General features: G+C 43.1%; 1 protein-coding gene across 1 annotated transcript in view; it reads right to left on the reverse strand.

Moving 5' to 3' along the window:
• Nucleotides 1-5,832: 5,832 nt before the first annotated feature.
• galnt18a (UDP-N-acetyl-alpha-D-galactosamine:polypeptide N-acetylgalactosaminyltransferase 18a) overlaps nucleotides 5,833-15,331 on the reverse strand; it is a 91,006-nt gene continuing 81,507 nt past the window's right edge. The window contains exons 10-11 of the mRNA XM_066648631.1: nucleotides 14,187-14,351; nucleotides 5,833-6,546 (exon numbers count right to left, since the gene is read on the reverse strand). Of these exons, the coding sequence (XP_066504728.1) occupies nucleotides 6,400-6,546; nucleotides 14,187-14,351 (312 nt within the window). The 3' untranslated portion in view covers nucleotides 5,833-6,399. The remainder of the gene's footprint in view (nucleotides 6,547-14,186; nucleotides 14,352-15,331) is intronic.

Genomic DNA, 15,331 nt, shown 5'->3' on the forward strand with positions numbered 1-15,331 from the left:
GCCAGATATTTATATGCAGAGCTAAATTGTTATGTTATATTTTATGTTATACCACATACACAGATCAGGACCCTCACAGGACCACAGAAGAGCAGGTGTGATTTGGGTAGTGGATTGCTCTTAGCTCTGCAGTGATACTGACATGTTGGTGGCATTTTAGTGTGTTTTGTGCTTGCACAAGTGGATCAGACACAGCAATGCTGGGTCAACTCACTGTACACTATATTTAGACACACTACTTTGTTCTCACATCTTGTAGATGCCAAATCAGAGACGCTCGTATGCAGAGCAACAGATGCACTACAATATGTAACTGTAGAACTACAAAGAGTTCTTATATGATTTCCGTAGCTGACGAGGAGATATAAGATCATTTTTATATTTTGGTTGATTGGTGAGGAATTAATATTTCTAAAAGAAAAAAAAATGGATCAAACCATTAATTCCGGAGCACCCGGAGGAAACCCAAGTGGACACGGGGAGAACACACCACACTCCTCACAGACAGTCACCCGGAGGAAACCCACGCAGACACAGGGAGAACACACCACAGTGCTCACAGACAATCACCCGGAGGAAACCCACGCAGACACAGGGAGAACACACCACGCTCCTCACAGACAGTCACCCGGAGGAAACCCACGCAGACACAGGGAGAACACACCACACTCCTCACAGACAGTCACCAGGAGGAAACCCACGCAGACACAGGGAGAACACACCACACTCCTCACAGACAGTCACCAGGAGGAAACCCACGCAGACACAGGGAGAACACACCACACTCCTCACAGACAGTCACCCGGAGCAGGAATCGAACCCACAACCTCCAGGTCCCTGGAGCTGTGTGACTGCGTTTGACCACCGTGCCGCAGGATCAAACCAAATAAATCTAATAAAAGGTAAATAATTACAGACGAACTGGCTTTATCACAATTGTTTTTTAAGATGGAACATGTACCAATATAACACTGTCTCATATGGTGTTAGTAATGGCATGTGCTTCTTATTCACTGTAACATATTATACCGTGCATATTTTATATGGAGTATGCTAAGCAAATGTCTGTGTCACCCAGAAAGTAATTCCCTCACTGCTATATTATATTGATAAAGTCAATTTTTGTCTATCTTGAGAAATTCTTAATTGCTTGGCCCCGTCCTCCTCACAGCTGCATACGGCAGATAAACCCACACAATGTCTCCTCTCTGGAGATTCTCTAATTGAATAAAGTCAGAAGCTTCTTCTTGGCCTCTAGGGCTGAGATTTCCAGGTTCACAGCTGCTGACCCAGCATTTCCTTGTGATGGTAACAAACTCTCAGAATTTGCTCCTGGAGCTTAGAAGCATTTTTATTTTCTCATTCAAGAAGCACCCTAATGGAGTCGCTTCCTTCTCACTAACCTTCATTAATGATTAGGCCCGGGATTAATGAGTTATAATAACCTGGCCTTGTTTGATCTGGCTGCTGTTTGCAGCTATTTGTAAGCAATGGCTGCGTGTTGGACATTGACGGCAGCTACAAAGACATCCCAGTTATTAGAACTGTGTTTGACTCTGCAACATTTCTCTGTGTTTAAAGAATGCCTTTCACTTTTATTTAAATGGACAACGTCGTCTAAATAAAAACTGTGGGGTAAAATGCGCAAATATATTATAGTTTGTTCCTTGGTTGTTTTACTGTGTCTTGTTTACACTTTGAAAATCAACAAAACAGATCATTTGTTCAAAGAGCTCAAACATTTGTGAATAACTGTTCCTTATAGTAGGGCGGCACGGTGGTGCAGCAGGTAGGTCTCGTAGTCACACAGCTCCAGGGACCTGGAGGTTGTGGGTTCGACTCCCGCTCCGGGTGACTGTCTGTGAGGAGTTGGTGTGTTCTCCCTGTGTCTGCGTGGGTTTCCTCCGGGTGCTCCGGTTTCCTCCCACAGTCCAAAAACACACATTGGTAGGTGGATTGGCGACTCCAAAGTGTCCGTAGGTGTGAGTGTGTGTGTGTCTGTGTTGCTCTGTGAAGGACTGGCGCCCCCTCCAGGGTGTATTCCTGCCTTGCGCCCAATGATTCCAGGTAGGCTCTGGACCCACCGCGACCCTGAACTGGATAAGGGTTACAGATAATGAATGAATGAATGTCATCTTAATTAATTATCATGGTGTGACACTTTTTCCAAATCCAGATGTTAATTTACAGTTAAATACATTTCTGAAGTCAATGAATATAAGTGAAAAAATGTGTTTTTTTTTTGTAAAATGTAAGTGGAAAAAATGAAATTGAAATGTAAAAGGTATCGCAGTAGGTAGTGTCACTGCAACACAGCTCCAGGGTCCTGGGTTTGTGGGGTCAGGCCTTGCTCTGGGTGACTCTGTGAGGAGTTGGGTGTGTTCTCCCTGTGTCCTTGTGGGTTTCCTCTGGGTGTTCCTGTTCCTTCCCACGGTCCAAAAACACACGTTGGTAGGTGGATTGGCAACTCAAAAGTGTCCGTAGGTGTGAGTGTGTGAGGGAATTTGTGAGTGCGTGTCGCCCTGTGAAGGACTGGCTCCTCCTCCAGGGTTACAGACAATGAATGACTGGACTGGGGCTGAACTGAACAAAACCAGACTGTATTGACTTGGGGGTGTATTTTCCAATGGTGTCACTAAGCAAAAACCAGAGTTAATTGACAGAGATTGACAGAGAGCAGTGGTGGCTGCTCAACAGTGCAGGAAATCTGATTTAAAGTTTTCTGTATATGCTGAAGTCTGTGTTGGTGTTTCTGCTGTTTGAGAACTTAAAGCAGAAAACCACATGGGGAGGTATAAAAATGCTGAAAAGCTGCAGAAAGGGTAACGTCTTTTTTACCGAGACACCTGAAATCTCATCTGTATGTTTTTACCTCCCAGTGCCAGAAGATTTTCAAACATTAGAGGCCTTTAATGTCCTGACATCCTGTTTCTTCATCTCCAGGGTCTAGAGGGATAAAGGTGGTATTTCTTATTTCAGGCATGAAGATGTGTAAGTGTCACAGCGGATTGCTTCAAGGACTGAGTTATGTATGGACCTTCAAATCAACTGAACTGATCTCTGAGTGAGCGTGGGCTTATCCTCAGCTGTTTATAGCTGAAAGCTCCTGGAGGTGTTCATGACAAGCTGAGATATTGAAAACTACTGACACTTACGGTGGAATGAAAGAGCAAGAGGAAAGTTTGGTTGTTACTCAGGTAAAACAATGTCTTAAGTAAGTTTAAAGGTATCTTCTCCATAAACAGCGTGAGTAAAATAAGAAAGTAGCAACACAGAATAAGTACTGAGTTACTACTAAAAATGCAGTTAAACCTCTAAACCCATTCAGCATCTATCAGCACAACAGCGCTGTTTGTACGAGTCTGATTTTATATTATCCAGAATAACATGCTGAAACACCAGAGTTTCCCCCATCACTCATAAATGAGGAATCTTTGTTTACATGTATAGCATTGTTAAGTGGCCTCTTCCACAAGGGGGCCACTGACCTCTCATTACTCAGAGTGTGTTCGTTTTGTTCGACGTGAACCTGGAGACCAGGCGGAGGTTTGGGGGTTAAATGTTTTGGGCTCCCCCCGAAAGGTTAGTAGCATTAATCTCATCTTGCCTTTTAGTGGGAGCTTCTTTAATGATCTTTATGCTAGGCTAGGTCTGCGAGGTATGTGAGCTATCAGCAGTTTTTGATTAATGTGGGGACATTTTGTCCCCTGTGTGTCAGATCAGGGCACTGTGAGGGGCTTCAATTTTCACTGAGCGCAAAATGACTTTCCTGCTCTATTAAAGATGATCTTCACTCCCCCCATTGTACAGTATCCATGAGTAACAAACAAAAGCCGTCTGGGACTGGATCACCATAGTTTTCTAGATTTTCTAGTGTGGCCAGTTCAATAGATCATCAGATATATATATAGAAAGAGTTATTCTATATCTGCATGTATTGGCCATTCGCGCACAGCGTACTCTTGACCAGGAACAACCGTCCACCTGGAGGACTGCATCGGGCACTAGGGTTTAACCCAGGACAGAGCGCCAATCCATATCTGGGCTCACACTCATTAACTCACAAACCAGGACAGTTATTACAGAAGCCAATTCACCTACCCTCCATGTTTTTTGGACTGTGGGAGGAAACCGGAGACCCCGGAGGAAACCCACGCAGACACGGGGAGAACATGGAAACTCCACCCAGATGGAACTTGAACCCAAGATCCCAGCGCTGGGAGGCGCCCGGTGGAACTGTTATATTAATCAATCCCTTCCATTGGAAAGGGACCACCACTGGAAACCACTGACAAGATATTGTTGGATGGCCGTTCCTAAAAGTGAGGTTGATCCATCAGACAAAAGTGTCCAGCAATGAGAAGAGACGGTGGTTAAAACACTCAGCGCTATTATATTTAACTCTACACCAGCACAGTGGAGCAACATAATTAGGCTTTTCCAATGACGTGGCCTGTCCATGCAAAAACTACAGGAAACAGCGCACTTTCTTCTTTCAACGTTTTTATTAAAGTCCTTATAAATACTATTTACACATACAAAAAATCACCTCGAGACCTAAGCTTATCAAAAAGGGTTTAAATTAACTTCATAAAATGCATCAGCCACAAACCTGAGACACAAGAATGGAAAAAAAAAAAGCCCAAACAGAAAAATGAAGACATCAAACACATGCTACACAGTAGCAAAATGCTCAACCCTTAAAACTGTTTGACAAGACACTCCTAAATACATTCAGACAATTCAAAACCTAAGGAACCGATCCAGTATTAATTGCTCTAAATATGTTCTGTATAAAACAGATTTACTATATTTTTATTCAGGATGTGTTTAAATAAAGGGCATAGACATTAAGGTGCTTACAGAGCTCAGTTTTATAAAACAGTACCCTGAAAAATAGTGAACTGAACTTAATTTACATGGATACATCATTTGCACATAAATGAAGTATAGTACATCAACACAAATTAAAAAAGTGTTGATATAAAATACACTCACAGAGAACCAGAACTGCACAATATGCCCAAAGATGTGTAGACATGGTGAACTTTACTTATGTGTTTAAAGTCACCATGCTCAATGTCAAGTGCAGGCTAGAGTCATATGGTCCACCAGCACTGGCCTGTGGAGCCGTGGAACTGTGTTCTTTAAAGTAATGGGACGCCATCTAAATCTGAACCGAAAACTGTTGGCTGACCAAGCATCCGTTGCAGTGAACACACATTAGTGCACAAGGGGCACTGAGCAACCCCCCCCTCAGCAGCTGGAGGTTAGGTACCTTGCTCAAAGACACTTCAGCTGTGGATGTTTACAGCCCCGCACCCCACTCCCCCACCCAACTTCACTAACCGGTAGGAAAATTCATTCATTCATTAATTATCTGTAAGCGTGTATCCAATTCAGGGTCGCTGTGGGTCCAGAGCCTACCTGGAATCATTGGGCGCAAGGCGGGAATACACCCTGGAGGGGGCGCCAGTCCTTCACAGGGCAACACACACACACACATTCACTCACACCTACGGACACTTTTGAGTCACCAATCCACCTACCAACGTGTGTTTTTGGACTGTGGGAGGAAACCGGAGCACCCGGAGGAAACCCACGCAGACACAGGGAGAACACACCAACTCCTCACAGACAGTCACCCGGAGGAAACCCACGCAGACACTGGGAGAACACACCAACTCCTCACAGACAGTCACCCGGAGGAAACCCACGCAGACACAGGGAGAACACACCACACTCCTCACAGACAGTCACCCAGAGGAAACCCACGCAGACACAGGGAGAACACACCACACTCCTCACACACAGTCACCCAGAAGAAAACCCACGCAGACACAGGGAGAACACACCACAGTCCTCACAGACAGTCACCCGGAGGAAACCCACGCAGACACAGGGAGAACACACCACACTCCTCACAGACAGTCACCCGGAGCGGGAATCAAACCCACAACCTCCAGGTGCCTGGAGCTGTGTGACTGCGACACTACCTGCTGCGCCACCGTGCCGCCCCGGTAGGAAAATGTTCGCAAATATTTATCCATATTGTATGTGCATGTGAGTGATTCTTTCTGACAGCCTAGGGATTTTCTTAACGTTTTAAGAATGTACACATTTGAAACAATTACATTCAGACCCTCAGTTTTACGGTGTACTCATGGCCCATAGAGAACACACCATAGATGCGTTTAGACAGTGGGAAATAATGCTTCAATCAGATTTGCTTGGTGATAACACAAACCATTTGCACATGGCCCTGGTGGGAACGGCTGTGTCAGCATGTAGCTACTAAAGAGTGGATAGGAATGATTTTGCTGTCTAAATGCAGCCTGTTGTATATAAAGGGAGGGAGCGTCCAGTGGTAGATGTCCAGTGCCTTACGCAGCTTTAGTCTCAGAGAACATGGCCAGCCAGGATACTTGTAATTGTCCATTTTTGGTCAGTGCACTTCTGCAGGGCCAGTTGATAGCCAGGCTGCACTTCACTGTTCTGGACCAACTCGAGACAGTGCTTGGTCTCTCTGTTCTGGATGGAACCTCCCTGCCAAAGAAAAACAGAAAACATCATTTAGTTAACATGCGTTCAATGCTATATTTGCTAGAAGAGTGTTTGCTTTATTATTCGAATGCTGTTGATAGAAACCAGGTTCCTGAATAGTGTATAGCTTCTAAAAACTCCTACACTGCAAACTATTATGTTAAATATTTATGAAAACAACATCTGATACTGAAGTCATTGTTTTAAGACCGTTCTGGAGTCAAGGTTTGGTCTAAAATGTATTCCCAATGTATGTGAAGTTCCCAAATAAATTGTCCCATTACTAACATTACATGGCATGCTCACCTGAGGTTTTAGAGGGGTATATAAAATGGCAGTATATATGTGTTGTTGACATTTGGACCCCTTTTACCAATACTGTAAATACAGGCTTCCTTCTTTTATAATACGCAACTTCAGAACAAATGACTCTGAATGCTCCTGCTTCATGAAGAAATTGATAAAAATTGAAGGAACATCCCTTAAATCCTATACAAAACAATATCAAAAGACCAGTGATGTTTCTCAGGGGTTCTGAAGGATAGCTGTAAGGATATTGCTTCCTCTCTGCTGAAGAAACTCACTGAAGGGCTGAGAGATGAAAGCTGGGGCTGCAGGCCAAACACCTCACTGATCCGATTAGCACATAATGTGAAATCCAAGGCATATACAGAGGCCTTCCTACTGCCGCACGCTACACATCTATAGCATGCATTATCCTTTAGGATGCAGAGTTTAAGGGATCAGAGTGATGGTGCAGTGACATACAGGCCTTAAAGCTGAAGCCTGAATCCCCATAGCACCGCCCCATAATGAGACAGGTTCATTAATTAACACTAGACACATACGCTCCGTCTGTTTTATTGAAAATACCAACCTGTGCTTCCACTCATCCTTTCATTTATGAGATGAGTAGGAACCGTTAATTCAGCCGTATTTCACAGAGAGAACTTAAGGTGGCGCTACTACACCATCTGTGTTCAGTTCAGCCATAAATCACATTCCAGTTTGTGAACTAATTTTAAAATTGTTCGGGGCGTTTCCACGGACATAAACTGATTCACGAACCAGAAAATATTTGTTCCAAGCCGGAACCAAAGAACAGTAGGTTCTTAAGCGCGAACCGTGGCTGAATAATAGGAAATATTCTTAGTCGTTTGTCTTCTTTGTTCTTTGGTGGTAGATCATCTAGTATTTATTTGAAATGAAATGAAGAAGAAAACACTGATGCCGATGTTATATATTATAAAAACTGTGTGCTCCTTTTATCATTTCTGCATTTGTTAGTCCTGCCCTCCATAATTTCTGTTCAACACAATCACAATAAAAACCTCATGTAAACAAAGACATTGATATGAAGCACCAAAGCTTTTACAGACCTTCCAATGACAAGGGTATGTATTTTGGGCTTTCCTGTTTTTGAAATGCCAAAAACAGCTCTGTGACAATGGCTATATAGCTAATGGCGGTCCGGCAAAACTAGACTTGCCTAGTTTCTTTTTGTTTTGGACTATGTTACGTCTTTATGGTCCAGCACAATGGGCTGGTTTTCAGAGTAATGGTAGTTGGGACATGGTACATAGGAGAGAGATATACTCAATCACCTTGGAGAAATGGCACACAACACAAACCATGATACAAAATGTCCTTCTGCAAGATTTTTGTGTAATTACATATATCCACCAGAGAGGTCGCCAATGCCAAACATGCCAAATTTACATCATGCAGCTTTATGTATGTGGTATTCATTTGTCGGGATATTTGTGAATTAGATATAAACCTTAGATATAATTCGCTTGCCGTTATATATAAAACAGGGACTCCTAACATCTGTATAAAACCTGCTACATGCCCAAACCTCTCCCAAGCAGATTAATATATTTATCTTTAAGAAACAATAGAAAATCAAGTTCCAAATTTGCTTCAAATATGAAAAAATCTACAGCTGTTTCATTCAATGCTGTGGAGTTGAAAGGCTATGGCGTACTCAAGAAAACATTACAGGCAAAACAGAAAAACAAATACAGATTGCTCCGACTTCTCACAAGGTCCACCACCAAGCCCAGACCTCAGCATTACTGAATATAGGTCGGCGATTGACATTTATATTTGTTTAGTTTTTGCTGCCTGAAATCAAAGATCTCTCATTATATTACACAGTAAACTCATATTTTGCTGTAGGCAGTAAGCATTCAGTCATCATTTATAGAGGAGTGAGGGGGTGGCACACATATGCCCATTAGAGCCCCTGGAGGTCCAGTGGTCATTGATTCTGCAGAGTAATTATCCAGAAGATGTTAAAGCAAACCAACAGCTGCATTTCCCCTCAACACTGTACACTGTGGAACCTGTCTCTAAATTTGATTTATGCATGATTGCCTTATGTGGGCAGTTTCTTAATGAATGTGAATGTTCTAGCTTTGGGGGAAAAACACAGGCATAGCACATGGTAATATCACACTGTAGGGGCACAAAATAGCTCAACATCTCTTCTGAAGTCAACGGTATAGTGACAGGCTCTAATACTCTATGACATTTTATACAAAAGATAACTGAACTGTATTCAGCCACAAGAAAATGAGTGGGGTCAGGTACTGATGCTGGGTTATTAATTCTGGATAACAAAAGCTACTTCAGATCATCTCAAAGGAAATGGATGGAGCTCCATTACTCTGGAGAATACAGTTGCACTGCTCTACCATCGAAAGCTGAGAGGTTTATACTCTGAAGCTGAGACTTGGCATTGGACTTGACCTTAGGCTTCTGTGTCTGATCCAGGGCATTTTATTCTAGTAGTGATGTGATTCTCTGTGGATTACAGAAAGTGTGTGTGCATAGTTGAAAGGTTCAGATTAACGTAACACAAATCACAATTAATAACATATACCTCAAAATATTTGGATGTATAATGCGTTCAACATCTAAGGCTACATTTAAATATAACAATCCAAATGTGGCTTCGTTTTTCATATTATATTTTTTATTTCATATCCAGTGTAAAACAAATGACCAGGTTATTATATCTAAAAAATCAAAAAAATATCCAACCATAACACTTATGAGTGCTTACATCACAAGAAGGAAATGATATGTCTATTTTAAATATCACCGTCTAAAGAGAAACATTCATTCATTCATTTTGTGACTGCTTATTTAGTTCACGGTTGCAGTGGGTACACATCAAGTCCTTTGCAGGGTGACACACACACTCATGCATACACACCTATGGAGAATTTGAGTCACCAATCCACCTACCAACATGTGTTTTTGGACTGTGGGAGGAAACCGGAGCACCCGGAGGAAACCCATGCAGACACAGGGAGAACACACCACACTCCTCACAGACAGTCACCCCGAGGAAACCCACGCAGACACAGGGAGAACACACCACACTCCTCACAGACAGTCACCCGGAGGAAACCCACGTAGACACAGGGAGAACACACCACACTCCTCACAGACAGTCACCCGGAGGAAACCCGCGCAGACACAGGGAGAACACACCACACTCCTCACAGACAGTCACCCGGAGCGGGAATCGAACCCACAACCTCCAGATTCCTGGAGCTGTGTGACTGCCGTGCTGCTGCTGTAAAGAGAAATATTTATCTCCAGAATAATAACTTTACAGGAGAAGAAAAAACATCTTAACTTTCAGTGGAAGTCAATACATAAATACCAGGGTTGGACAATGAAACTGAAACACATTGTGGTTTTAGACCACAATAATTTATCAGTGTGGTGTAGAGCCTCCTTTTGCGGCCGATACAGCGTCAGTTCGTCTTGGGAATGACATACACAAGTCCTGCACAGTGGTCAGAGGGATTTGAAGCCATTCTTCTTGCAGGATAGTGACCAGGTCTCTACGTGATGCTGGTGGAGGAAAACGTTTCCTGACTCGCTCCTCCAAAACACCCCAAAGTGGCTCAATAATATTTAGATCTGGTGACTGTGCAGGCCATGGGAGATGTTCAACTTCACTTTCATGTTCATCAAACCAGTCTTTCACCAGTCTTGCTGTGTGTATTGGTGCATTGTCTTTCTGATACACGGCACTGCCTTCAGGACACAGTGTTTGAACCATTGGATGCACATGGTCTTACTGGTGCAGTGTGGAGTTAATGAAGATTGACCACCAGGCTGCTCCAATTTAGCCATGACACCTCCCACACTACAATGACAGGTGTTTCACTTTCATTGTCTAACCCCTGTATTTATTCCAAGGAATTTTGGAGCATTTCTATTGGTCCATTCATCATGAGATTTTCACACAATTTAAATGACAGCCGCTGTGTTCAAATGATATTCTAAATTAAAAATCAACAGACATGTATTTCTTTAGACAGCGACAATTTTTATTTCCAATGCAGCATTTTAACTAATATTTGCATGTGTGGCAAATGAAGCCTAGGATTTAATATTTTTTGTTGACAAAAAAAGTGGAAAATTCATCTCAATATTTTGATGTGCACAGCATGAGGGCTCTGAATATTCTGAACTGCTTTACCCTTGTCGTCTCCCATGCTGACCACTGTATGGAGTGGTGTGTGAAGACCACACACACACACACACACACACAGATATGTGCAGCTTTTCCTGTGGGTAGTGTGCTCAAGATTCATTCACTTCAACATGGCTGTTGCTAAATTAATCATAGTGCCATCACCAGCTGCTAAGACCTTATGCTCAAAACTGTTTTTAAACTAAATAAAACATCTCCCCACAACACGTGCTCAGAACAGCTCCAGCATGTGCTCAGGTATGAGGGCCAGCAGAAGCCAAAACTGCGATCATTCATTCATTTTTGGTAACTGCTTTGTTTTGATCTGGAGCCTACCCATGATCACTGGGCACGAGGCAGAACACACCTTGGACAGAGCACCAGCCCATCACAGGGCATCACGCATTAAGTCACTCACACACTCACATCTAGTCAATTTCACACACCCCCCAACCAGTCACTCTCACTCTCATAATTGTTGAATAAAGTGGATAATTTCACACTTTATTAATCATACACAATGCCAACATTATGACATTGAAGCTTCTTTTTCAACTGCTGCTAAAGGAACGCCACTGGACGCCTCAATAAGCTCCGAGGCGCTGTGCTTCTTGTGAGGAAGGGAGAAGGAGATCCACGTCACCCGCTCAGAAAGAGGAAGCCCAGCTATTACTTTTTTGGACTCCTACAGAGTAAGGTCTAACCAAGGATTGAATTGGGGATCTCTCCATTATTGATGAAAAGAACTATGACTTGAGTATTACTTTACCCTACCTGCCTCTGTGAGAACAGTGAACTGACTAAATGGAACTTGTTACCCTCTCTGGAGGTGAGATCCCTAGGTAGTGTGTCACACAGTGAAACCCAGATGGCTAGATCAGCTCTGTTCAGACGACTCAGGCAGAGGGTTATGGACAGGAGCAGATCTGAGCTCATTTTGGGAGCCTTTCCCAGAGGCCCAAAGACAATTCACATGGCCCCATTATCAATAATTCACAGTCTGGAATGGGCCACGGTGGATTTGACTCTTTTTCTCCATCTGAGTGGAGCGCTCTCCTGGTTTTGAGGAGTGAAATGGCAGGCGGTCCCCAGGGCTAGGATGAGCGCTTTTGATCCGTCTGCCATTGTCAGCACAGTAACAGAACAGTAGCGGAGGAGAGGGTTATAGTGTGATTCTGTGACTTTGCTTTCAGGGTGAGGCTATATCAGACTGTAATCACCAGATCAGATACTTCACATGCCCTGGAGAACGCACCTGCTGACATCTACACCTCAGCAAAATAACCCTCACCTCATATCTAATAAAGAAATCATGCATTATTCTGCGAGCGATGAGAATAGGACGTGAGGAGGAGAGGAAATTGATAGGTCTGTACAACACCGAGAGAATTAAATTAACTCTGGTGTTCACAGGGCACAACACTAACACACAGGAAACACAACGGAATTCTAAACACTTCATATCTGCTGGATATCCAACAATGTCAGAAGTGACGTCTCAGGCTTTGAAGGCTTCTACACTGTAGGACAATCATATTTCTCATTATGAGAGATCATTCAATCTATTTCCAGACAACTCTGTTGAATGTTCAATATCAGTTCCCTTTGTAAAATGTAATTTGCTCTTTTCCTCACTTAATTCACGTTTATATGGTGCACATTGTTCATGAAAAATGGGGCACAACAGAAAAAAATGTTTGCAATGTCAACAGCACAAATATTGCCAATTTATTTGCGATTAAATCCACCAGTGAACATTTTATTTTTATATGTCATTTTGATAATAGTGTGTGTGAGTGACTGGGTGAGTGTGAGATGCCCTGTGATGGACTAGCACCCTGTCCAGGGTGTGTTACCCAGGGCACCCACTGATACCGGGTGGGCTCTGGACCCATTTTCACCCTGAACAAGATGCAGCAGTTACAGAATATTGAATGAATTAATAGAACATTTATTTGAATATTATTTTCCAATTATATGGCACAAACATTAACAGATGTTGATTTTAAATCAGTGAAAAATTGAAATCCAGGCCCTGTACAATTTGGCCATTAATAGTATTAATAAACACACCAAAATCATATCTTTAAATCTGGCAACATATTATTAACCACTCCAATATTTCAAGCACCTTAAATGACTTTGTGTGAAAGGGAAGTCTGTGATTTTTTTGTGATTTTAACATGTATGATTACAGCTCATACCAAATGATCACTGTCAGTACTAGCCAGTGATTAATATTTGAAATTTAAAGGGAGAAATATGTGGGATGTTCTGACTTGGACAGAGATTCTGACATTTCCAGAAGATTTCCTAATGCAGTGGTGTGGTAATGAGCAGGCTTCGGGGGACAGCGATGTTTAATGAGGCAGTGAGCTGCTGAAGAATAATGGCCTTTAACGTGAAGGGGGTTCTGATGACCCTTTTGAAGAAAAATAATGACTGCAGATGACTACAAAGGCTGGCCATTCACACTTTCCCTCACACATGTACACCGTCTTTTTGTCTCAATTTCACTCAATGCAGGATCTGCCACAGGGAAACCACACTGAGTTTGCACTTCATTAGAAACACTTACCTTACACTCACAGTCTCTTTGATCAGAAATACTACCACAGGTCCACTTATTAAGTTTGCATATACTGACTATCTGTGGCTGCACAATTTAAAGGCACAGTTCTACCCTGTCCATCAGTGGAAATGGACCACCATAAGAGCACCACTGACCCAAAGTTACTTAGTAGCAGGTTATTCTCTGCAGCTGTGTCTCAGTGGCTGAACAGGAAGCAAAGGTATTAGGAGCAGAGGTCTAGTGGACAAAGGCAAAGCTGTAGGAACAGAAGCAGAGGCCAGATGTTTTGGGGAAAGAGGTTTACAGAGAAGGTGGTCTGGTGACAGTAATGGTGTTTAGGTCCTAGGAGCTCAGAGAAGTTTCAGAACTGAATACAGAAACAGTAAAAAGTGTTTAGACGAGGGGTTTGGTGAAAGGAACAGAGGTTAGGAAATTGGAATGACGGTTTAGAGCACAGAAGATGGGGCTTGGGCAGACAGGTGTAAACTGCTGATGAATAGGAATGGAAGGGGGCTTGGAAGACAGTAGTAAGGGGTTAGTGGAACAATAGCAAGGTTTTTAGGGAGCAACCTGAGTAAAGGTCCAGTAGAGCTTCATGTGCTTATTTCCAGCATAGCTGCACTCCAGAAGTCGAGGGCGTCCGTTCACATCCACCAGGCACTTATTATCATCATCATCAATGGTTGGACTCAGCACTCCCACACGCAACTGCTGAGAGCTGGTGTAGTACACGTTCTGAAAAATAACAGGGCAGAGACTTAATTCTTATGTGTGGAAAAAACACACAGATTTGGTTATTATTAGACAAAATAATGGTAACATTACATTAATGTAAAAATAATTTATTCCATTTTTTTCTTCTATTGGTAAGTTCATAGATTCCCGCTCCGGGTGACTGTCTGTGAGGAGTTGGTGTGTTCTCCCCGTGTCCGCGTGGGTTTCCTCCGGGTGCTCCGGTTTCCTCCCACAGTCCAAAAACACACGTTGCAGGTGGATTGGCGACTCAAAAGTGTCCATAGGTGTGAATGTGTGTGTGTGTGTGTGTGTGTGTGTCTCTGTTGCCCTGTGAAGGACTGGCGCCCCCTCCAGGGTGTATTCCCGCTTTGTGCCCAATGATTCCAGGTAGGCTCTGGACCCCCCGCGACCCTAAAATTGGATAAGCGGTTACAGATAATGGATGGATGGATGGTAAGTTCATAAAGATATTTTCAGTCAATATAACAGGTAGCTGGAACTTTCAAATAATTGTATGTTAAATTTATATTAATTTGTTGAGAGAATAAACAGAGATTGGACTAAAAAAAAAACACCAATTGTACTTATTTTTAATTAATGTATTTATTTTCATTTAGACATTCATTCATTCATTATCTGTAAGCGCTTATCCAATTCAGGGTCACGGTGGGTCCAGAGCCTACCTGGAATCATTGGGCGCAAGGCAGGAATACACCCTGGACTGTGGGAGGAAACCGGAGCACCCGGAGGAAACCCACTCAGACACAGGGAGAACACACCAACTCCTCACAGACAGTCACCCGGAGGAAACCCACGCAGACACAGGGAGAACACACCAACTCCTCACAGACAGTCACCCGGAGGAAACCCACGCAGACACAGGGAGAACACACCAACTCCTCACAGACAGTCACCTGGAGGAAACCCACGCAGACACAGAGAGAACACACCACACTCCTCACAGACAGTCACCCGGAGCG

This window comes from Hoplias malabaricus, chromosome 17 (assembly GCF_029633855.1).
Source record: "Hoplias malabaricus isolate fHopMal1 chromosome 17, fHopMal1.hap1, whole genome shotgun sequence".
Lineage (NCBI taxonomy): Eukaryota > Metazoa > Chordata > Actinopteri > Characiformes > Erythrinidae > Hoplias > Hoplias malabaricus.